Source organism: Myxine glutinosa, chromosome 13 (genome assembly GCF_964187855.1).
Source record: "Myxine glutinosa chromosome 13, kmMyxGlut1.1, whole genome shotgun sequence".
NCBI classification, from domain to species: Eukaryota; Metazoa; Chordata; class Myxini; order Myxiniformes; family Myxinidae; genus Myxine; species Myxine glutinosa.
Window position 1 is genome coordinate 104,943,362 of NC_136273.1, and position 25,621 is coordinate 104,968,982.

Sequence of the window (25,621 nt, forward strand, 5' to 3'; positions counted from 1 at the left end):
GAATTGCACTAATGTTACATTATTTAATGTATTTTAGTGATGATGATTTCATGATGTATGCTTTTTTGTAAATATATTAATTAGGCCCTACTACAGAACCTTTTAATATTGTACAGTGTACTGTACGTGTGTAAAACTCACGTGAGGCGTTTTTAGTAGGAACATAAACTCTATTCGGGTAAAGACTGAACAAAGGTATTTTTAAGAAGAACAGTACTGATTAAGTTGGGTCTTCTGTTGTTAACTTTTGCTGCAGTTTTATGATTTATATGTCGAGGTGTAAATTGTTCATAATCGGTTTAGAGCCACATAATCTCGGCAGCAACAAATGCAAAGAAAACCAAGACTGAGCATTTAACAATACAGGATCCATCTAGGGAATATAGATTGCAGTAGATCTGAGAAAAGTGTCTAGAGTTAAGTAGATCTATATGCGGCCTCAAGACACCAGCATAGACAAACTAAATACGTTACCCTCTCCCTTCCGCCCCTTCGGGAACGGGTGAGGCTAATTAGTCGTAGCGTGATGAGTTGAGTGGTTGAGGCCATTGTTGTGAAAGCGTCTTGATGTTGATAGCATTGTATTGATAATGAAACTTGCTGCACGTGGTTACAGGCATGGAAGATGTTCTCGGATTCAAGCAGCACCCAAATAGATGTGACGTCATACTGGCACGAAGCAAAGCCCAGCAGAGAGGTTGGAACCCAAGCCGGGCCAACAGGTGCCCAGCATGTGGCAGCGCAAACGGCGAGCAACGCAGAAGCTGCAAGCCAGGCAGGTGGCCCAGAGTGTGAATTGGGCTGCGTCCGTGTCGAGGGTGACGATTTGGACGTGTCGAGCGAGCTCCTGGGTGCCGAGGTTGATGAGCCGGGGCTCCTTGGTTTCCTTCGCCGAGTTGAGGTCCCGATGTGTCGAGAACTGCAGAAAGCTGCATCGAGTCGAGCCTTTGCCAGAATAATGGACTCGAAGTTGAGTTCGATGAAGCAGGTAACACACTTGTACCAGCTTTTCAAAGAAATGTTAATGATTTATCCGTTTTAACCTGCTACAACTGTGGAAGCGTGAGCCTTATGAACGGTAATGATGCCATCTTGTCATGCTGATGCAATTTAGTATCTCGTATGCAGCCTGCGGTGCCATAATCTGGCTATTGACCCCATCCACAGGTGCCTGCTGGAAAACATAACAGTCTTGACCTTAAAGGATGACATGCAATGCCTTCTGTTAGCATTGTGTCAGACAGTTGTTTTAATCTGATATGAGTATCAAATCCAATCTGATACAAGTATCACATCTAGCAGTAGAGAAGTACAATACGAGGTAATAGTGAATCGGGAAGAACGAGAACGGCCCTTGGTTACAGCGCGTACCTCCGCCAGGCTGAACTGTTTACGTTTTGTATCCCACTGATAGGCCGGATCTGAACCAAAATCTAATTGGCTTGCTCTTGTCACTTGGCCAAATCATCCACCAAGTTTTGTCATAATCCGGCCATAACTTTTTGAGATATCTTGCTATATATCGTTTATAGCCCGATCACTCAATGGTGACGAAGCACTTAAAAAATTATTGGATCTGGATCCGGATCATCACCATAACTGAATAAATTCATCCTTGTCACACACCAGAGTGTGAATTGGTTTGCGTCCAGAGTTGCATCAAGTAAACTGCGCTTTGTCCAGAGTTGCATCAAGTAAACTGCACTTTGTCCAGAGTTGCATCAAGTAAATTGCGCTGCGTCCAGAGTTGCATCAAGTAAATTGCGCTGCGTCCAGAGTTGCATCAAGTAAACTGCAATTTGTCCAGAGTTACATCACGTAAATTGCGCTTCGCCCAGAATTGCATCAAGTAGATTGCGCTTTGCCCAGAGTTGCATCAAATAAATTGCGCTGCGTCCAGAGTTGCATCAAGTAAATTGCGCTTTGCCCAGAGTTGCATCAAGTAAATTGCAATTTGTCCAGAGTTGCATCACGTAAATTGCGCTTCGCCCAGAATTGCATCAAGTAGATTGCGCTTTGCCCAGAGTTGCATCAAATAAATTGCGCTGCGTCCAGAGTTGCATCAAGTAAATTGCGCTTTGCCCAGAGTTGCATCAAGTAAATTGCGCTGCATCCAGAGTTGTATCAAGTAAATTGTGCTGCGTCCAGAGTTGCATCAAGTAAATTGCGCTGCGTGCAGAGTTGCATCAAGTAAATTGCGCTGCGTGCAGGGTTGCATCAAATAAATTGCGCTTTGCTCAGAGTTGCATCAAATAAATTGCACTGCGTCCAGAATTGCATCAAGTAAATTGTGCTGCGTCCAGAGTTGCATCAAGTAAATTGTGCTGCGTCCAGAACTGCATCAAGTAAATTGCGCTGCGTCCAGAACTGCATCAAGTAAAATGCGCTGCGTCCAGAGTTGCATCAAGTAAATTGTGCTGCGTCCAGAGTTGCATCAAGTAAATTGTGCTGCGTCCAGAGTTGCATCAAGTAAATTGTGATGCATCCAGAGTTGCATCAAGTAAATTGTGCTGCGTCCAGAGTTGCATCAAGTAAATTGTGCTGCGTCCAGAGTTGCATCAAGTAAATTGTGCTGCGTCCAGAGTTGCATCAAATAAATTGTGCTGCGTCCAGAGTTGCATCAAGTGAATTGCACTGCGTCCAAAGTCTTAAATTTTTAAGTTAATTGGATGAAAATTGAGGATTTTAGAAATTTGAAAAGGTTATTGACCTTTTGGCCTATGTTGACCTCAATTATAATTGGTGGTTCAATTCAGGAGGCTTATATGAAAATCCTATTCATATTTCAAGTCAATCGGATGAAAATTGAGGACTTTAGAAATTAGGATAGGTTGTTGACCTTTTGTCCCATGTTGGCCTCAAAAATAGTTGGTGGTTGAATTCAGTTAACTGATATGTAAATCCAATTAAATTTTCAAGTCAATCAGATGAAAATTGAGGATTTTAGAAATTGCTGTTGACCTTTGGCATATGTTGATCTCAAAAATAGTTGGTGGTTGAATTCAGTTTGTTGATATGTAAATCCCATTCAAATTTCAAGTCAATCGGATGAAAACTGAGGACTTACGAATTTTGGAAAAAGTGTTTGACCTTTTGGTTTACGTTGACCTTTTGGCATATTATGTTGATCTCATAAATAAATAAGATTCTGTCGGACCACCATCTCTACCATTTGGTGAAGTTTCGTGAAGATCAGTTTAAAATTGTGACCTGTAGGCAAGTATAAGTGAGCGGACAGACAAACACACAAGCAAACACACAAACCGGAGACCGGAGTGATCAACATATTTGTCCAATTTTTTTTAATTTTTGCCAAGTAACAAACACACAGACTCAAATGCAATACCCTCTCCTCTGGTGAGGGTAACAATAAGTTTAAACCTCCTCATGCACTGTCTGGACCAAAGAGCTTTTAAATGATGTATTATTCAGCATTGTATGTGCTGTGGTTACCACGTTTACCCCATTCAGGTGCAATGAGGTAACTTGTAGATAGATATAGACGAGCAGGCATATAATCCGGTACCACTAGGCTTTTGGAAGGGCATACTGCTTTAGTTTCCAATATTTCAGGAGTTTGCCAGGAATGTTTCCTTGACCATTTCATAGATCTTTCTTAGACCATTTCATAGACCATTAGTAGATATTGTTACAGATACGACTTTGATGGTATGGTGGGCCGAGCGGGATGGCCGCCGTATCCGTACAAGTTACCCGATTGTGCCCGAATGTTAACTAATCGCGCTACGCTGGCTCAATAGGAAAGAGAAGACACCCGGCTGGGTTACAATCACACAATACGACACCAGGGGTTCAGTTCTCAAGACCTCCGGAGGAGGTTATATTAAGGCGGAAAAGGTTAGATTACAGGGACAAGAGGGAAACATAGGAAGGTGGGCACTTAGACACAACCTTATATTAACCCTAGACAGACCACAGATAAACGGGACAACGCTGACTCACACGGGATTTGATGGCAAGGAAAGCGGCAGTCGATGGCTCAGGTGCACCTGGCTCAGGGACAGAATCACGTACGGTGGTGTCCAGCAGATGCGGGGAGGTCGCTCAGCGCTCGTGGGTCGCGACTTTGGTGGAGATGCCGGGGAGGTCGCTCAGCGCTCGGGAGGGTGGCGTCTTGTCCTTCCAAGCTCGGGGCGCATCTCACGTCACGTCCGGCGCGGGGCCGCGTATATCCGGCGGGGAGTCACGCCCTCGCTCGTTAGCTCCGCCCCATATGGCATCGGCCCATGGCTTCTCATTGGGTGCGGGGGTTACCGGCTCCGCCCTTGACGAGGGGCCGACAGGGAGCCCCCCTTCTGGGTAACCCCGTCGAGCACATGTTCAATGGCGGCCAACCGAGCCGGAGTGAGGACGCAAAGCCGCTGTTGTTGTGGTTGTTGTTGGAGCTTGAGATGATGGGAAGAGATGCGGGGAGGTATGGGAAGGTCCTAAACTCCTACTGGTGCCATATCATCACATTCTGGTGCAACGAAGAGTCATAATTAATGGAAACAAGTCCTTAACTGACATAGATTAAGAATAACTAGCAAGATGTCCTATAATTGTCTACGTGTGGTGCGGGGGACCTGGGCACGACATTTAATGGGGAATGAAGGGGAAGATCGGCTCTAATGGGTGTTGTTTACAGACAATGGGACTAGGGAATGGGGTAAGGGGAGAGTTGGGGAGTATCGGAGAAGATAGGGGAATATTTACAAGCGGATATGGAGGTCAAATTCCATATTCGCAACATTGCACCCTTCTCTACCCTCGGGGCGTCCCGACCCGATAAATTTTTACCTACTTTAGTGTGGCACGCAATGTAGTTCCCTCTACTATTAACTCTACCCTGAGTGCGACAGTTTTATAGATATTCACAAATGAGTAAATATGTCCCCCTGCGACGTTGCACCCTTCTCCTCTCAGAAACACACCCACAGGATAACCGAATCCGGAAAGAATCCTCAAACTAAACATACAGCCGGTAGGGAGCATTATTTACAAGACTACGCTGATATTTACACTACGATCCAGGACCTGTCTTTGGAGGAACACATGCAGATGTTATGCATAGAGAGAGCGCGCTTGCCAACATCGATACACCAACCCACGAGTGCTCTGTGGCCGACGGCCTTTAATAACGTGCAGAGCACCCTTTCCGAGCATCAACAGCACCACCCCACCACCAATCGGTGCAGTCACCATTGTTCAATGATTAAAAATAAATGCGACAACCCCTAACCCTGCAGGTGTCTCTTGCTCTTCTTGTGGTGCACTTGGTGTTACTTAAAAGTGGTTCACCTGTATGGCATAGGTGCCACGTTGACCCATAGGTCCATCCCCGGGTGGTGCTTGGCCGCAAACGAACTGCGGTCCATCGTGGGTGGCCACAAACATTGCGGTCCATATGGTGTATCGATCCCGGCAGCAAGCAGCGAAAGTGCAGGCCCACAACTGCGTCGCCAGCACCTCTCTCTCCTCTCTCTCTACCCCAAAGCCAGATCCTCGGAGGTGGGAGACAAAAACAAGACAAGTGAGCAAGGTGGTAAGGGCGCAAAAGTGCACGCAATGCAAGGTAATGCACCCTGGGGGCACATGGGAACCAGGTGAGACAGGTACGTTCCTACCGTACGCCCCCCCCACCAGGTAACCTACATGGCCCCTCCCTTACCCCTTACTGTATCAACAAAACACAACACTACCCATAAACATCTACTTTACAAATCCACAAACATCCCTACTGTCTTCCCCGTTCCTCCCATATACCAAATTCGTCTTCTCTCCCTCCTAGCCAATCAAATTTGCCATTTCCAACTCTCATCAAAATCTGCCATCACCAATTCATCATCAGTCCCTCCTAAGGAGGGAGAGATGGAATCACCCCAATGTCTCATCCACGTCGTGATGCGTCTCACAAATCCTCACAGCAATCTCATTTCCTGCAACAAAACAAAGAAAACACAGGTGTGGAGTCATCATCATCACCACAGGTAAGTGGCTGCGTATGGTGCGACAGGTTCATCAATCCTAACTATTTCCTAAATGACTTTAACAACTTTACACTACCCGGGGTCTTTCTCCGGCCAACCCATTGGCCCTCTTACACTATGGGTTCTAAAAACCAATTCCCATTGGCCAAACTGTGGTGCTCTTCAATTTGGGGTCTCACTCCCCCGATTCATCTCCCGGTGCCCTCGTACAATTTCTGGGCTGTGGCGTGTACCTCTCCCAGTGGGTCTACCCACCTGCACCCCTCCACCACTGCAGTTGCCTCCGAGCTTACCTGCTCCTTACCCTAACCTAACTACCAGGGGAAGGCCCTCTGGCTCTCTCCCCACTCCGTGCCCTCTCTGGCACTGGGCTGCCCGATCCACACCCGGGATCCTCAGGCACCCACTCACAACTACCGGCTCCCAGAGCCCACCTGCGGCCTCACCTGGCCGACATCCTCACAGTGGTGGAGTGCCCAACCAACTACACACACTAACAGGCTACACGCCCAGCCATTTCCACAACACTAATGCACCCATTCACAACACCATTCTGCAACCGCACCACAAATGCCAATATCCAACCACAATTTACCTGCACCCTCTACCTAACACTTACACTACCCGCCCCGGGTACTCGTGAAAGGGGTCCACTCTTCCCCCATCCACACCTTCGCACCATGCACACCACTCCGTACCACTCACTCCAACTCTCTCCACACACCTGTACCTGCACACCTGTGCTCTCACACCTGGTGCCACCTGCACCCTTCTCTCCCCAAGCGCATTCGCGCTGATCCACACACTCACTACTCATACCCTGCTCCACACACCTGTCCAGTTGCACACCTGTGCAATCACACCTGCTCAATTCTCACAAACACGGCATCATCTCAGCTAACTACTCCCTTCTGAAACTTGCGCTTCCCAGTCGTCCCTTTAAACTATTGCGCTCCCTCGTCATTATCATCCATACTAATCTACCTGCGTCCCCACTACAGGTATCAGTCACTAACTAATCTTAACGTTACCTACTGTCATCTTCGCTAGATCCCTACACACAATATCCTAACCCACCCGGGCTAGTTTTCACTGCCATACACCCCATAAGCTATTGCTCCTTTGCCCCCCATGGGAAGGGATGGTGGATTTGCCATCCCACCACATCGGGGGTCTCTCACTACCAATTTTGCACATCAAATTTCAACAAATCAAAAATTTGGCCAATCACTGCCCATCATCTGCCAATCACTACTGCCAATCCCTTGCCAATCATCAAATTTTGTTTTTCTCCAATTTTGGGTCCAAAACACTAACCTCATCACCCAGTCTACTCACTACTGCCTCTCGGTGCGCCAATTCCTGTCCAAAGCCCGGCTTCGTAAAGCCAAGCAATGGATGCTGGTTGTTTTGTGCCTGCGGCTGGCTGCATCCTGCACTCGGTGCAGGGACGGGGGCTTACCCGGGCCGAGATCCCACGCATCACCTCGGCGTGGAGCCATCCAATGTCCCGATCTCGACCTGCCGGCACGTCTCAACAAAACGTGGTCGCCATGACGACCCTTCCTATCCAGCCGCCCGCTCCGCCTAGTGGAGCACGGACGCGGCCGTTCAAAGCGAGGCCCGGCACGCACCGAGGGCCCGATTCGGCTAAAAGTCGACCTAACCTCTAACCCGTGTAACGTCGATGCTTCACCTGCATGCTTACACCCCGCAGCCCGTTCCTTCCTCACACATCCAGCCGTGCCCATGCTCCTCGTCGTACCTTTCCTTACACACCTCGGTACTCTCATTCCACTCACAGCCTTGGTCACACACCTGACCACCGAACATTTTGGCACACATTCGTTGGTCGCACACCTCACCAATACACCGCTTCGCGCCCCCTCCTCGGTCACCTCCTCTGTGACAATCACAGGTGTGCCCTCATTCGCACACCCAACCACGTGCCTCACCACCAACTCCAGCGTGCATTCCCACTCACGCTCTACCATTCCAGGTGCGCATCCTTCCATCCCAGGTGTACATCCTCGCTCACCTGTCACAACTAACTCACGCTCCATGTCACTCTCACTACTTTCACCTCCATTCCTGACAGCGCACTCACCCTTACTCTTGACAGCACACTCTTTCCCCATGCACCTGTCCGTCACACACCTTTCTCGCGCACACTCTCCCGTTACACCCTCTGTAACACTCACCACAGGTGGACACTCTTCCTTACTTCTGACAGCGCACTCTTTCCTCATGCACCTGTCGGTCACACCCCTTTCTCGCGCACACTCTCCCGTTACACCCTCTGTAACACTCACCACAGGTGGACACTCTTCCTTACTTCTGACAGCGCACTCTTTCCTCATGCACCTGTCGGTCACACCCCTTTCTCGCGCACACTCCTGCGCACACTCTCCCGTCACACCCTCTGTAACACTTACCACACCGCGCTTCCATGTGCTCCCTCGCACACGCGCTACGACCGACTCACTCTCGCCAGCACCCTCACTACTCCTTGGCACGCACTTTTTCCTCACACACCCCAGAGTCGGACTTTCTCGCACACCTCCTCTTTCGCACACCAGACCTGTCGCACACTTCACCAACGGCCTCTCACGAACACCCGGGTCCATCTCGACCCCCAAGCTCCTTAAATCCCCTGGCGCATCATACGCACGACCATATTGGTCACCACTTACACCGGGTCCTCTTCCTCTTCGCTTCTCCTCCATCACCTGCGAATCCCTCATCCGGTTAATGAGCACATCATCACGATCCAAGCACAGACTTTGGACCAATTCTTTTATCTCCTCTTTTATCTCCTTGTTATCTCCTCTCCGTCGCTTCTTAATTTCGCTCACCCCTTCTTCCACTTCTTCTAATTTGTGCCTCACCTCTTTTATTCCCCGGTACGTCTCCTCAAGCTCGTCCTCCAAGGCTACCTTGACCGTTTCCATGTGCGTCCTCACCTGCCGGTCCTTCGTCTCCATTACCTCTATCACCTCGTCCAACCTCGTTGTCAGTCCCTCACGTACCATCTGACATTCCCTCTTCGTCGCTACCAAGTCATCTTTGAGTTCTTTCTGTGTCGCCTTTAAACCTCCTAATACCGCAGTGTTCCTTTGAACCTGCTCCACTAACTCCGTCTGTCCCACCGTCAGCTGCTCCACCTCTTGCGTCAGGTCCTCTATGCCCCCTTGTAACTTTACAGTCGCCTTTCTCACCTCCTTTTCCATGTGCTCCTCACAGTGCCTCACCTCCTCGCGCACTCCTCCGACCTCCTCACTCACTCCTCCTCTGATCTGCTCTCCCATCACTTGCATCTCCTTCCCAGATGCCACCCTCATCTGCTCCATTTCCTCCCTGTGAGCATCCAGTTTGGTTTCTACCCCCATTCTGACCCCCTCTATCTGCTGCTCCATTTGTTTAACTTCCCTTTCCGCTTGGTCCCTCATGTCCCTCAATTTGCCTTCCATACTGTTTTCTAACCCCTCTAACCCTTTTTGCATCCCTTCCATTTGATTCTCTTGAGCGGCCATTCTGTTTTCTACCCCCATTAACCCATTTCTCACCTCTTTTATCCCGTTGTCTAACCCCTCAAAATTATTGTCTAACTTCCCAAATTTCTTGTCTAACTCCTCAAAATTATTGTCTATCTTCCCAAATTTCTTGTCTAACTCCTCAAAATTATTGTCTAACCCCTCACTGGTACCCCTCGCTTCGTCCCTCATTACCCCCATTTGCTCACTCTGAGCCCTCGCTTCGTCCCTCATTACCCCCATTTGGCCCTCTATTCGTTCCATAAGGGCCCTCATTTGCAACATAAAAAGGTTCGGATCCACCAGGGGCGCTGCCACGGTCACGGGCGCGGTGACCAGCGAGGCGCCATTTTGCGCGTCTGCTACCCTCGCTGCTTCGCTCTCCTCACGTCCCTCAATTTGGTCCTGGACCGACCCTGCCTCACTCTCCCCTACCGGACCCCAGCTGTCTTGATCCGCCATAGCGCGACTTTCAAAATTCGGGTTTTTATTATTTTTTTTTTTTGTAAAACACAATCAAATTTCGCTGTTATAATTTCGAGCGCGTAAACGCGCTCCGGGTCCAATCTCACTCCTCGACACCAATTGTTACAGATACGACTTTGATGGTATGGTGGGCCGAGCGGGATGGCCGCCGTATCCGTACAAGTTACCCGATTGTGCCCGAATGTTAACTAATCGCGCTACGCTGGCTCAATAGGAAAGAGAAGACACCCGGCTGGGTTACAATCACACAATACGACACCAGGGGTTCAGTTCTCAAGACCTCCGGAGGAGGTTATATTAAGGCGGAAAAGGTTAGATTACAGGGACAAGAGGGAAACATAGGAAGGTGGGCACTTAGACACAACCTTATATTAACCCTAGACAGACCACAGATAAACGGGACAACGCTGACTCACACGGGATTTGATGGCAAGGAAAGCGGCAGTCGATGGCTCAGGTGCACCTGGCTCAGGGACAGAATCACGTACGGTGGTGTCCAGCAGATGCGGGGAGGTCGCTCAGCGCTCGTGGGTCGCGACTTTGGTGGAGATGCCGGGGAGGTCGCTCAGCGCTCGGGAGGGTGGCGTCTTGTCCTTCCAAGCTCGGGGCGCATCTCACGTCACGTCCGGCGCGGGGCCGCGTATATCCGGCGGGGAGTCACGCCCTCGCTCGTTAGCTCCGCCCCATATGGCATCGGCCCATGGCTTCTCATTGGGTGCGGGGGTTACCGGCTCCGCCCTTGACGAGGGGCCGACAGGGAGCCCCCCTTCTGGGTAACCCCGTCGAGCACATGTTCAATGGCGGCCAACCGAGCCGGAGTGAGGACGCAAAGCCGCTGTTGTTGTGGTTGTTGTTGGAGCTTGAGATGATGGGAAGAGATGCGGGGAGGTATGGGAAGGTCCTAAACTCCTACTGGTGCCATATCATCACATTCTGGTGCAACGAAGAGTCATAATTAATGGAAACAAGTCCTTAACTGACATAGATTAAGAATAACTAGCAAGATGTCCTATAATTGTCTACGTGTGGTGCGGGGGACCTGGGCACGACATTTAATGGGGAATGAAGGGGAAGATCGGCTCTAATGGGTGTTGTTTACAGACAATGGGACTAGGGAATGGGGTAAGGGGAGAGTTGGGGAGTATCGGAGAAGATAGGGGAATATTTACAAGCGGATATGGAGGTCAAATTCCATATTCGCAACAATATAAAAGGAGAGATCCAGGACAGCCCCAGCTCAGACCACATTCCCCACATTCCCCACATCCCCCTTGTCCCCAAACCAAAACTGCCTCAACCCAAAACAGGAAGTGATTCACCACAAACTGGAAGTGACCGATTAATTATTTAATTTTCACATTTTCACGATTTTCTCGAATTTTTTTAAATTTCCAAAAATTTCAAATTCATTATTTTTTCTCGATTTTCACGATTTTCATGATTTTATCGATTTACTCAAAAATTTAGGTTAGTAAGAAATAAATTTACTTATGTACAACAATATTCGTGACAATAATCAATATCAGCGTCATCTTCTACGATATTAACATTAACGTTAGTAGTTGAATCTATAACACGAATGTATTTCATACAAGTAACGGGTGTCTTCACAGCATTCAGGTAGGGTTACGGACTCGCAGTACTCGGTAATGTAATTATCATTACCCTTAACACAATCACACGCACAACAACAGGGAAAATAACGGGGAATAACAAGGTCAATGTTATCATTTAGCTGTGGTGTACAAAGATTCATAATGGGGAATGAGGTCATGATACATAATATTTGTGTAATAATAGATATTGTCATTTATATATAAGATTATGAAATTAAATTAAAAAAAATTGATTTTTAGTTTAAAAAAAAAAAACTTTCCCTATATAAAATACTGTTATGTCTGGGGGGTAGAGCAAAATCTAGAGCCAGGTAGATCTGTATAGGTAGGTATTTGACTGTCACGATAGGGAATCTACCTGTAATAAGTTCTGTGTTTTAGTCCAGTTTGTCGGGTTAAGATATCTGCTTGTGAACATACCAGGATGTTCGAGTGTTAGATAGTTAGGGATTAAAGAGAAACCCCTGTGCGTCACACCTGGTAATCAAACCTTTGTCCCTTATTGCAATGCACACCAACATAAACACTTAGACAGGCCCTTAGTACAACATTAAATAATTCCCTTCCCTGACAAGGACTTCGGAAGAGAACAGGCAAGAGGCCAGTTTGGGGCACCACCTCATGGGTCACAGCCAGCTACACATCCGGCAGGCCTCGAGTAGCTCGAGCTATGACTACGCTACAGGCCTGTGATTCGGTGGAGGGCACTGATTGGGTGGCGCGCCAAGGCTGACGTCACCGCCGCAAGGTTATATAGGGACGCGCCGAACGACAATTTTTCCCTCTGGCATCTCTTGGGTCTCTCTTGCGTCTGGCACATCGAGTCTCTCTTGCGCAGTACGTCCCTCTGGCCCTCTTGCTCTTGCAGCTCGAACCCTCTTGCTCTGGCCCTCTTGCAGATCCAGCAGTTCGCTCTTGCTCGAGTTCTAGCTTTTGGGTTCTTCGCTGCCTCTTGCACACGTCCCTCCCTGGCTGTCTTGTGCTATCTGCGCTTTTCTTCTTGGTATTGAGAGGTCCTTGTGGTCATTGGCTCGCCATCTGCGTGGTGCTTGGAGCGGTGCTTTGGGGCCTTGTGTGCAATCGGCACTTCTGGAGCTTTGAGTGGTGCACTGAACTCGTGGGCGGTCAACGAGGAGCCTAGAGTGGGCGTTGGCTCGGGCCTTCGCTGTGCTGTGGTGCTGGAGCGAGGGGCCTCGTGGTGTGCAGTGGAGCTTGGAGACGCCAGACGACAGGACAGATAAGGACGCACCACATTCACAATAACATAACGGACGTTTTTCTTTTGTTCATTCATTCCTGTGTCCTGTTGTTGAGTCTGGTGTGTGGGATCCCAACTTAGGACTTTTATTTAGTATCGCGTTTCCCTGTCCCGACCTTTGATTAAATAAACCCTTGTATTATTTTCCATTCCCTTCAAATCTTGTGCCGTTTGAGTTTGTTCACCTTCCACAGGTACGCGCTTTTACCGCAGCTTCCACTTCCCTTCCTCTTCCTGTGCTACATAAGTAAAATCCGTGTTTGATCGTCGCCTCCAGTAAAGCCGTTCTGGTCCATCCGCGAGCCCTGGTATTAACCGAAGGGTCCGCGCGACAATACATATAGCGTTGACTTATCTGAATTTTGATATTAAAAATATTATCTTTGAAGAACCAAAATATTATAACAACGGAACTAACTATTACCGTATTATGATTAAATATAATTACGATCATACTCACCCACAAGGTGATATTATAAAACTGCTTATCAAAACACCAACGTTGTTTTCATGGGATATTAACGAATATAAAAATAGTGCTAAGGGAGGCATAGTTGAATCATATTCGTTGCCCCTTGTTATGGATAATTTTCGAGGACCCAAGACGACGGCGGAAACAAAAACAATAGAAATGTATGAAGAAATTCTTAATGCCATTAAAGCACATCTGATGAAAGCCGATGTTATTGAAAAGATGAAAAAGGAACAGAACAAGCTTAGAGCCCTTGTTAACGGGGTTGATATATTCTGGCGAAAACGCGATGGAGGAGTTTGCATTGAAGGATACCCACCGACAATGTACCCAAAACTTTTGACCAAATATGAATGGCATAGGGAAGTGGACAAACCTCTCGAAATTATAACTTAGTTTTACAACAACACAGACAGCGAAGAATCATGCCCCGTAGGTCATTGCATTAACCCAGAGGAATTGATGTACAAGAGATGTAAAGTTGGTTGCTCTATTGAAATATCAAACGTTTTTATCGGTGATGCGAAACCATCCATTCAAATGAAAGTAAATGATGTTGTTGTTCAAGAACTATTTTGGAAAACAGACAGGTTGATGATTAATATGGGTAATCTTACGACCGCAAATAAAATTATGGGGACAGCGGCGACACGTATGTTTAGTGATGTTAATACTGGGGTAACACAGGTAAATTTACATGATGAGTCGTGGGTAAGTTGTTAGGGTTAGGGTTATACTTCTTCTAAAATATTTGAGAAAAAACTTTTTTAAATTTGAGTATATAAAATGGATGAACCTATTTTCAAAATATTTCAAGATATATTCAACACAATTAGACGGTTGGTTGAGTCGCTTCTAATATGTATACATAATTATAATAGGGATAACAACACACAGGCTGAATGATTAAACGTTAAATATTTTCAAACATATATAAAATGGATGATTTTTTACCCGTTTGGGAAAGTAAGATAAAATTTAATAATTATAAGAACCTCACAAATTCATTAAGATGTCTAATAGTTGGTTCAAGCGGATGTGGAAAAACCTGTTTGCTTTTAAAGATGCTCCTTACTCCAAAATTTTTAGATTATGAAATTTTAATAATTTTCACAAAGTGAAGTTTTCAACCAGAGTACCAACTCGTGTCAAGGTTTTAATGCGGGTCTTCAAAAAGAAGATATAGTCGGGTTATTTAGACTTCAACACGAACTAAATAAGCTCGACATTGAAAATGTATTAGATGCATTAGATAAATGCATGAGATATAACTAATTTTTGGAGGGATAATTGTTCTACATTATGTACCAAAAAGGAATTTGAGGGACATATGAAACATACGACTGAAAAATATAAATATATCATTGTTAAAGAAGATGATATAATAACTAATAATTTCTTTGCATAAATAAAATGAATACTAAAGAACGAGCAAGAAAATTTAAGGAACATCAACAATTACTTTCAAAAGTTGTTAAACAAGAAGAAGAGATAATCAAGAATCGGAGGCAGAAACTAACGGGTGAACAAATATTTGAAAGAAAACAAGAGAAGTTTTTAAAATCTCTTTTAAAATCTGCCGAACAAAAGGCAGTTTCGTTTCAACTTCCTGCGATAGAATATACCCTCCCAAAAAAGTCAAGAAGCGCATGATTTGATTGACCTATCAGGCCAAGTTCCCGCGATAACATACACTCCGAAACAACAACAGGGGTTGCGAGAGTTGGAGGAACTAGCGCTTCAAGAACTTACAAGTATAGAAACAACACAATCATCCCGAGACCTTGGGAAGACAAATAAACTTTCTAATTATGTTGCAAAAGCTATTCAAAACAATAAAAGGGATACATTAACCAAAGCGGGACTCATTTCAGCAGGAGAACCAGGAACGTTTCATCTTGTTAACGAGGGGGTATTGGTATTTAATGATGAGTTAATGTTTTTGAGAGATACTCACCCAAATGTTAAATTAACCCCTAGATTAATGTTTCTTCTCACAAACACCGGACTCAGTGGTTCAAAATATTTTGATGCACCACTTGATATGGAAAGAGAGGAAGATAGAGAGTATATTGAGTTGATAAACACGATTGATTATGAGGGGTATATTAGGGGTAAAGGTAAGAAGACAACAAAAACAACACAACATGCATTTTAAGGCCATTTTCCCTGCTAGAGCGGGGGTTAGCCTTGCGGTCCCCATGACGATCTTCTCCATTTTGCCCTATTTTCTGCATCTCTCCTTGTTAACCCCCTTGCCCGCATTTCTTCTTCCACCATCTTTAGCCAAGTCTTTCTCGGTCTTCCCCATCCTCTACTTCCTTCCACATTCATTTCCATCACTCTTCTCAACCAGTCACTTTCATCCTTCCTCAACACCTGACCAAACCATCTCAACCTGTTCCTCTTCACAGCATCAATCACAGGCTCTATTCCCATCATCTTTCGCAATTCATCATTTGTCTTCCTCTCTTTCAATGATACTCCGCACATCCACCGAACCATTCGCATTTCCACCCTTTCCAGCCTTCGTTGCTGCTCTATGTTCATTACCCATGTCTCGCTCCCATAAATCATAACACTTCTCACACATGCAGCATACACCTTTCCCTTCAGCTTCAACGACACTCCCCTCCTCATCAGCACGCCACTCAGTTTCCGAAACTTCTTCCATGCACATCTCACTCTTGCAACCGTTGCCGAGTCTGATCCACCTTCTCCATTCAGCATGTCTCCGAGGTAGCAAAATGTTTTGATGCCTTCCAGCTTCACGCCGTCTCCAAGATCCAACTCAACATTTCCTCCATCTGCAGCTCCCTCTGTGCACACCTTACATTTGAATGTAGCTGCCACACTGGTTAATGACCCTCTCAGACCACTACATTTTTGATGAACCCACTCAAAGTCAGGTTCACTATGTTTTTTCGTTCAAAATCATGGTAGATTAGCAAACCTATACATTTTTGGAAACGTTATTACATGGAAAATCTGAAAATCAATGTTTACATTTGCCAATTCCGACCAATTCGATTCGACCAATTCGACCAATCGACCAATTCCATTCGACCATTCGACCAATCGCTTCGATCGACCATTCGACCATTCGACCAATTCGATCGATTCGATTCGATTCATCGAATTCGATTCGATCGACCATTCGACCAATTCGATTTGCCAATCAATTTGACCGACCTTTGCTTGTGTGGAACGGACTGTGAAAACGATGCGGACTATATTGTCGGATACGCCACACAGGACAGTGATGACGAACTCTAAATGGCATATTCTGTAATCGTGTATGTTTGATGCCATTGACTGCCTGTGTATATTTTGTCATTGACTGCTTGTGTAGATGTGAAGTTATACTGACTGCATGTGTATATATGATTTTGCTGACTGCCTGTGTATGTTTGGTGATATGAATTATTGTGACACATTTTGATGTTATTAACTGCCTGTACAAAATGATAACATGTATTTGATTATGCAACTTATCGCGAATATAAACAGTATTTTGCAATTCAAAACCTTTGATTCGTGCCTTACCATTCCCCATAGCACTAATTTGATACTTTCATTGGATTCCTTGTCCCTGAAAATATAGGTTTAGTATATTTTAAAAGGTTTTTAGGGTAATTAGAGGCAGAAATAGAACAAAATATGTATTTTACAGTGGCCATTTTGAAAATCCAAAATGGCCGCCATAGAGGTATCTCTCCAAATGTAAACATTGATTTTTAGTTTCCTTATGCTATACCCTTTCCAAAAATGTATAGGTTTGCTAATCTACCATGATTTTGAACGAAATATAATTTATTGACATAGTGAACCTGACTATCAGCGCACATTGTACATTGAATGGAGTTCACTCCGACACCCTTCCTGCACACAGCACATGGCCACTTCCCAGTTCTTTCCACCTCACCACATGCTTTACCACTTGCCATCACCTTCGTCTTTCCTATATTCACCTTCAGACCTTTTGTCTCCATACATTCCTTCCACTTGTTCATCTTTTCCTTCAGTCCATCCATACTTTCCGCAATCAACACCATATCATCTGCATACAACAACTCCCACGGTAAACCCTCCTTTACGTTCCGAGCCAGCACCTCCATCACAGCTACAAATAGTAGTGGACTTAGTACCGACCCCTGATGCACTCCCACCTTCACCTCAAACTCACCACTGTTCCCGTCCTTCCTCCTTACAGCTGTGCGCGCTCTTTTGTACATTGCCATCACTACTCTGATCAACCATTCCTCCACTCATAACTTCCTCAATGCCCATGTCAATATTTCACGTGGAACCCTATCGAATGCTTTCTCCAGATCAACAAACCCAAGAAACAACTTCTTCCTCTTCTCCATGTACTTCTCCTGCAACTGCCTCACAATAAAGAGCGCGTCTGTCGTTCCTCTTCCTGGCATAAATCCAAACTGCATTTCGTCGATCTTCACCTTCTTCCTTATCCTCCTCTCCAACACCCTTTCCAATACCTTCATTCCATGCTCCAATAACTTTATCGCTCGGTACGAGCCACACTCCAGAGGGTCACCTTTCCCCTTGTATAGAGGGACGAGGGTACTCAGTTCCCAATCCATTGGAATGCGGCCTTGTTTCACCACCAGATGACAGATCTCTGTCATTCTCTTCACACCCCAACTTCCTGCTGCCTTCAACATATCTCCCACAACTCCCGTCGGCCCTCCCGCTTTTCTACTCTTCATTGCTTTTATCGCTTCCTCGACTTCCTTCTCAGTTATCTTCTCTGCCGGTCCTAAAACTGGGTTACTCTCTTTGTTGCCATCCAATTCATTTATCTGTATTCAACAGCATTTCCATATATCTTTTCCATCTTCCTTCAATTCCATCTGGGTCCACAACGATTTGTCCCACTTCATCCTTCAAGCAACTCACCCCCATCACATCGCACCTCTCTTTCGCTATCTGCTTTGCAATCCTGAATACCGCTCTCTGACCCTCTTCTGAATCCAAGCTTTCTCCGAACATTTTCCTACATGCCTCCTGCGCCTTTGCTACCTCTTTCTTTGCAGCCTTCTTGGCTGCCTTATAACTTTCATGCTCTGCTTTTTCTGCTCCCGTACCCTTCGCCTTCTGCCACTCCTTGAACTTCTTCCTCGTCAATCCTCTTTCCAACTTCCTCATCCCACCACCATGTTTCCGAGTGCCTCGGTGGTCCTTTTGTCCATCCACATACCTCACCAACGGCTCCCAACAGACTATCTTTCATTGACATCCAACCACGTTCAAGCTCAACCACATCATCCTCTACCCTACTCAGCCTCTCTATTAATGCCTCCCTTGCTGTCACCTCTTTCAACCTCCACACCTTCATTCTCGGTTCGTACTTCACCCGCCGAGCTCTCCTCGCACCTTTCACCCTTATGTCGCAGACAACCAAGTGGAGCTGTGAAACAGCCTCCTCCCCCGGGATCACTTTTGTGTCCCGGAGGTGCCCCCTATCTCGCCTACGCACCATCAGGTAGACAACGGTTGTCGTCGACCCACCTGACGTGTATGTAACAAGCTTATTATCCTCTTTCTGGAACTGAGTATTACAAATCAACAAATCAGCTCCATCAGCAAACTCCAAAATCCTTTCACCTTCTCCATTTCTCACACCACATCCGTAACCCCCATGAACTCCCTCCAAACCGTCCATACTCCTTCCCACATGTCCATTTCGGTCTCCTCCTACCACAACAACTTCCTCATCTTTCACGTTTTCCATCAGCTTCTCGATCGCACACCAGAACTTGTCCTTCTCTTCATCGCTCCGACCAACCTGCGGAGCATATCCCGAGTTGACGTTCACCAAGAGCTTTCCAATCATCATTTTCACCATCATCAACCTATCACTCACTCTCGTCACACTCACCACACTGTCTACAAACTCCTCAGAAAACAGGACACGAACTCCATTCACGCCCTCCGGACACCCTTGCCACACAAACTTGTATTTCTGTCCCTGCCGACCCTCCACCATTCTCGCACCACTTCCCTTCCATCTCGTCTCTTGCACACAACATATGTCCACTCTTCTTCTGATCAATACTTCCACCACTTCTCCTGATCTCCCTGTCATTGTCCCTACATTCCATGTCCCAAACCTCAGAAACCGATCTCCACTTCGGGCTGTACCCTGCCCATATGTAGTTATAATTGTCATGGTTCTCTTTTTGAGGCAATGTTTTTATGGCCGGATGCCCTTCCTGACGCCAAACCTCTTAGTCACCTCTTACGACACGCAGGGATACGGTGTACCTATTCTAACCAGGGTACACACCGGGAGTAAAGGTAAAGGTAAGAAGAACGAGAAGGAAAAATATATTAAAAATGCTTTAGATAAACTTGGGCTGAGGGCAGGCTCCGGTGTTAGTTTTCTTCCGAATGACTCATCAAAATTAGTTAATAGACTATTACTGTTGCTAGGTAGTAAGGAGGCGGGAAACAACAATTGTTTTAATGAAATATCAGCCATTTTAGATCAGTTGATGAATATGAAAATAATTAATAAATGTCAATACACAGATCTTTTATCTCACATACAATAAAATGAGAAGCACAACTCTTAGATTTGATTTTACTAGTGATCACACGGCTTCATTTCCATACCCGCTACCACTTGATCCCACAAAATATTATTAAGCGGCATTATTGTCTATGGGAGCCTATAATACCCTGTTTAATATCACAGAAAAGAATAACAAGTTTAGTTATAATCCGGGAACTGGATATAAAACTATAGAAGTACCCCCCGGAGCTTACGAGATACCTGTGCTATGTTCAGAAATTTCTCGCGTTATGAAAGAAAAAGGTGATGAACCCAAAAATATCGAAATAGATACTCAAAAGCTCACATCAAAATCAACTTTTAGGCTTAAAAATAATTATAAAATAGATTTCATGATTGATATAATTCATTCCGAGAGATGTTAGGTTTCTCCGCAAAAAAGCTTGAGCATAATAATACGTTTTACAGTGATAATGTCGTTGACATATCCTCAGGTATAAATTCAGTGTTTATTAACTGTCATTTGGTTGATGGTGCTTATGACAAAAAAAACAAAAAAAACAAACACCTTTAGAGGCCATTTTTCCCCGCAAAGCGGGGGTTGGCCTTTTTCGGGCACCGTGGTTGTTGTTGTTTTTGTTGGTCCCATTTTTGAAGCAATGTTTTACGGCCGGATGCCCTTCCTGCCGCCAACCCTGTTTGTCACCTTTTACGACAAACAGGGAATTACCAGTGAACTGGTACTCAATTCGCCGACCTCGGACGGATGACAGGCTGAGTCAACCCCCCTGGCGTTAATTCAGCGATCGACCGGGATTCGAACCCAGGATCCTAGGATCCTAAGCTGGCACCCTAGCCGCTAAGCCAACACCAGGCTTTAATGTGCTTATGACGTGGAGCTTATGGTGCTTATGACGATGGAGTAAAAACAAATACAATATTTTCATTCAGTGCTTATTAAACCCCATTAGGTTATAAATTCAATATGGAACCAAAGAATCTCTCCTATTTGCCCGTCTCAGGAAAAACCATTTCTAAAATAAATTTTAAGATAACCGATCAGGATCACCGTATGGTTTCTTTCAATGGTGAAATTATATCAATCAGAATTCACCAACGTGAAGTTGTTGTTCAACAAACAATTGGAGAACACCTACGTGAAGTTCTTCAACAAATAATTGAAAACATTATCTAATAAATATAAACTCATTAATAAATGAACATCCAACAGTTTTGTCTAGAATGTAGTTTTAACACGAGTGATCAAGATAAAAAGAAAACCTTCCAAGAGTTAGCGTTTGGAGAAATAGGTCTTGTATTTACTCGGGAACGAGGAGAGGTTATGTTAACGTCGAGCGGGGAATTTTTAATTCCATCAACATTTTCAATGGAGGATAAATTATGTTTTGAAAAATTGTTTTGGCTGCCACCCACTAATTATTCACGACGAGAACGAAAAATCAAAGCGGATAAATTGAAAAAATTAAAACTAAAATATTAAACGTTTTTATTCTACTTAGAATAAAAACACGATGGTTGTTATACGAAAACATGAGTTAAGCAAATATAAAGTCATTATGAAAGGTGATAGTAAAACATCTGGGAATGGAATTGGGGAAGGTATTTACCTTTCACCCTACTATAAGGGTCAAGGTATGTATCTTTCACCGTACTATAAGGGGGAAGGTATGTTTCTTGGGAGAGGATACTATAAGCCTACGAGAGAATGTGGTGTGGGAGATCAATTTAGAAATAAAGGAGATGGGTTAATTGATACTCTAATGGGTATTGGTTCAACTATTCTTAAACATAAAGATCTAATTGGTTCAACTGCTTCTGCTGTGGGAAATGTAGCGGGTGCTGTAAAGAGTATAAAAGACGCACAAAAGGAGTCTCATAAATTACAAGCGATCAGAGAAATTAGAAAAGGTAAAACTGAACTAACTCCGCAAGAAAAACAAAAAATGATTCAAATAATTGGGTCGGGGTTTCAAAAGTTGTAAATATTTTATTAGTATCACATGTAAATATAATAAATTTATTTATTATATTTTTTTTTGTTATATATAAAAAGTATGGAGGCTATTGACAGTATGTATGATTTGGATGATACTATTAACATCTCAAACTCAACTATAAAATAAGATTATTATAAGGTAAATGCCGTAACAGGAACAGATTGGAATACAACTGGAACAAAATGTTTTGAGATAGAGTCAACAAAGTTATTTGAACATCGCCGATAGTTTCTTGTGTAAATTTAAATTCACCAAGGTGGCGAATAACACAAACGTTACACTCGTAAATGATATCTTCTGGAAAATGTTTGATAGTATTCGTTTGTATATTGATACACAAGAAGTGGAAATGATTGATTATGTCTCTGCTGCATCTGAAATGTTGAAATTTATGCTATATTTGTTTAGTGATAGCATGGGTAGGGGGTGTGTTGAAGGTTTTATGCCTGATATGGCAACGGGAGAAGCGGTGACCCTGGTCATACACGAAGGAAGACAACGTACAATGAAACAAAAACAGAGAATAGTTTTTCCGTAGCTGTGCCCCTTAAGGGTGTATTTGGATTTTGTGATTATGATAAAGTTCTGTATGGACTTAAAATTAGACTTCAACTACAAAGGAATATGAATGAAAATAGATTGTTTTTTGGGGCTGCTAATGCTCTCGGTGCTAACAATAAATTTGTTATTAATGATCTGTGTTGGTGTATCAACGAATATGAACCTAGTCTTTAAACGAAAAAGTTGTTGAATAGAAGACTTGACTCAAAGACTCCGCTAAATGTAACATACCTCAAAAGAAGATGTCAACACATTGAAATGGACAAAGCTACTTACAGTTGGAATTTGGGTCTTCTTCAAGGAAAACCTTTGGCTCATTTTTAAGAAATCCGATGGAGATACTGCTACTGATAAGAATAATGCGATGTGTGATAAATGCCATCCTCATCTAATCTTTTATCTAAGTTTGTTCCTGGACCACAGAAGGAATACCCCGGGAGATGTAGTTCCCCTGGAATCCCCGTTGTTGTAAACCTACTACCTGACAAATACTTTTGTATATCACCCCCACTTTTAGATGAGATGAATCGACACTTTTTAGTCCCGCATATTACACATTCTCCCTTTTCATAAACTCTATTCTTTTTATTTATATCGTACGATATATTTTTCGTTTTGGTTTTGTTTTTGCATTTGATACAATAACTCATTTTATTGTTAGATTAATTTATTTTTAAATTATGTACATGTTCCCATTAGAGCGACAATCAATTCCATTGTTTAAAATAAACCTTTTATCATCATAAGCTTCCAGGGCCTTCTTGTTCACCTCCTCTGTATATATTTGATGTGCATAACTTCTTATCGTATTCATTTTTCTAAACTCCTCTTTCTTTAAAGTTAAACAGTTATAATTATGTTCAAACTCTATTTCCTCTTTGATAACACCTTTCTTTATTGTCCCCTGTCACACCGCGGAGTGAAAGGGGGACTATGGTTTTCCCCTCCGTGCGTGCGTCCGTCCGTGCGTGCGTGTGGGCGTGCGTGTGTACGTGCGTGCGTGCATGCGTAAACGAAGGACCGCATTCGAATTTGGTGTGTGGGTGCAACCCACGTCAAAATCCAAGATGGCCGCCGCCATGTATGTCTGATGCCATGTATGTCTGAACCTTGAGCGGAATATCTTGAAAAATAAGCGAAGTACCAACTTCTAATCTGGTGTGTGGGTGTATCTAGGCATAAGGAAGAACGCTATTGAAAATTGGGTCGCCACGTCAAAATCCAAGATGGCCACCGCCATGTATGTCTGAACCTTGTGAGCTGAATATCTTGAAAAATAAGCGAAGTACCAACTTTTAATCTGGTGTGTGGGTGTATCTAGGCATAAGGAAGAACGCTATTGAAAATTGGGTCGCCACCTCAAAATCCAAGTTGGCCGCCACCATATATATGTCTGAACCTTGTGAGCGAAATATCTTGAAAAATAAGCGACGTACCAACTTCTAATCTGGTGTTTGGGTGTATCTAGGCATAAGGAAGAACCCTATTGAAAATTGGGTCGCCACGTCAAAATCCAAGATGGCCGCCACCATATATATGTCTGAACCTTGTGAGTGAAATATCTTGAAAAATAAGCGAAGCACCAACTTATAATCTGGTGTGGGTGTATCGAGGCATAAGGAAGAACCCTATTGAAAATTGGGTCAACAACAACAACAACATGCATTTTAAAGGCCATTTTCCCTGCTAGAGCGGGGGTTAGCCTTGCGGTCCCCATGACAATCTTCTCCATTTTGCCCTATTTTCTGCATCTCTCCTCGTTAACCCCCTTGCCTGCATTTCTTCTTCCACCATCTTTAGCCAAGTCTTTCTCGGTCTTCCCCGTCCTCTACTTCCTTCTACATTCATTTCCATCACTCTTCTCAACCAGTCACTTTCATCCTTCCTCAACACATGACCAAACCATCTCAACCTGTTCCTCTTCACAGCATCAATCACAGGCTCTATTCCCATCATCTTTCACAATTCATCATTTGTCTTCCTCTCTCTCAACGATACTCCGCACATCCGTCGAACCATTCGCATTTCCACCCTTTCCAACCTTCGTTGCTGCTCTACGTTCATTACCCATGTCTCGCTCCCATAAATCATAACACCTCTCACACATGCAGCATACACCTTTCCCTTCAGCTTCAACGACACTCCCCTCATCATCAGCACGCCACTTGAAAATTGGGTCGCCATGTCAAAATCCAAGATGGCCGCCGCGATGTATGTCTGAACCTTGTGAGTGAAATATCATATCATAGCATGTTTTCTGCGTCTTCCACTTTGTCAACTCACATCACTTCCCCGACGGGGGACCTAGGGCGTAACGCTTGTTCCTTTTAACTTCTTATCACATCTTTCAATATTATTATCATCAATATATTTATAAGCATAAGCTTTAGCTCTCAATCCAACATATTGTTGCGGTTTTGTGTTTTTATAATAAAGGTTAATTTCCCCTCCTAGTTAGTTACACTATAACATGTAGCCTCGTTTAAGCTCAGTTATTTCTTAGTAAATGTAAGCGTAGACTTTTCCTGTGTTTAGTTTTGCGTTGAGTAGGATAATGAGAATTAGGTCCCTTTACGATGCCTCGATGCTTTTGGTTTTGGCGCGAAATACCACGAGGCAGGCCTGAACAAGTCGACCCAGGCCGAAGGAAGGCGGAGGAGGAGCCGGCGGTAAGCGTGAGCCGCCAATCAGGGCTCGAGGGGAGTGACTTACCACTGCGGCAAAAGGCGTGGTTTGGAACATTCGATTCGGGCTAGGGCGAGGCAATATAACCCTGTGCCCAGAGCCCCCCACATCAGTTATGAGAGGGGATGCGCTGAGTTGAGTTGGAGGGCAAGGTGAGATCGAGGCAGAATACGTGAGTTCTCGGTTGAGTCAGACGAGTTGCGCAGCCCATGAGAAGAGTTACGAATCGGAGTTGTGAGATTGCGTTGTGTCGAGTCATATCGAAGTAACTGAATAACTCCGTGTATACGAACTTTGCCCTGCTACCCGCGCTCCGCGCAGGATTAATCAATCGCGCTGTAAAAGACAGCTGTGCCGGGCCACAGACGTGCATATTTTCCCGCCTGCCTGCCTGCCTTTGCCGATATACGCGGCGCGAGGATTTTCCCGCCTGCTTGCCTTCGCCGGGACACGTGCTGTGACCA

General features: G+C 44.8%; 1 protein-coding gene across 4 annotated transcripts in view; it reads left to right on the forward strand.

Annotated features, from left to right (window-relative positions):
• DYNC2I2 (dynein 2 intermediate chain 2) overlaps positions 1 to 25,621 on the forward strand; it is a 52,034-nt gene that overhangs the window by 124 nt on the left and 26,289 nt on the right. For 3 of the 4 annotated variants that reach the window (XR_013621289.1, XM_078767873.1, XM_078767874.1), the window contains exon 2: positions 617 to 988. Coding sequence is in view for 3 of the 4 variants with exons in the window: in XM_078767873.1 (XP_078623999.1) it covers positions 626 to 988 (363 nt within the window). In the remaining variant the exon portion in view is untranslated. Of the gene's footprint in view, positions 1 to 395; positions 503 to 616; positions 989 to 25,621 lie in introns of those variants that run through there. The other variant, XM_068102607.2, reaches the window with a different exon arrangement.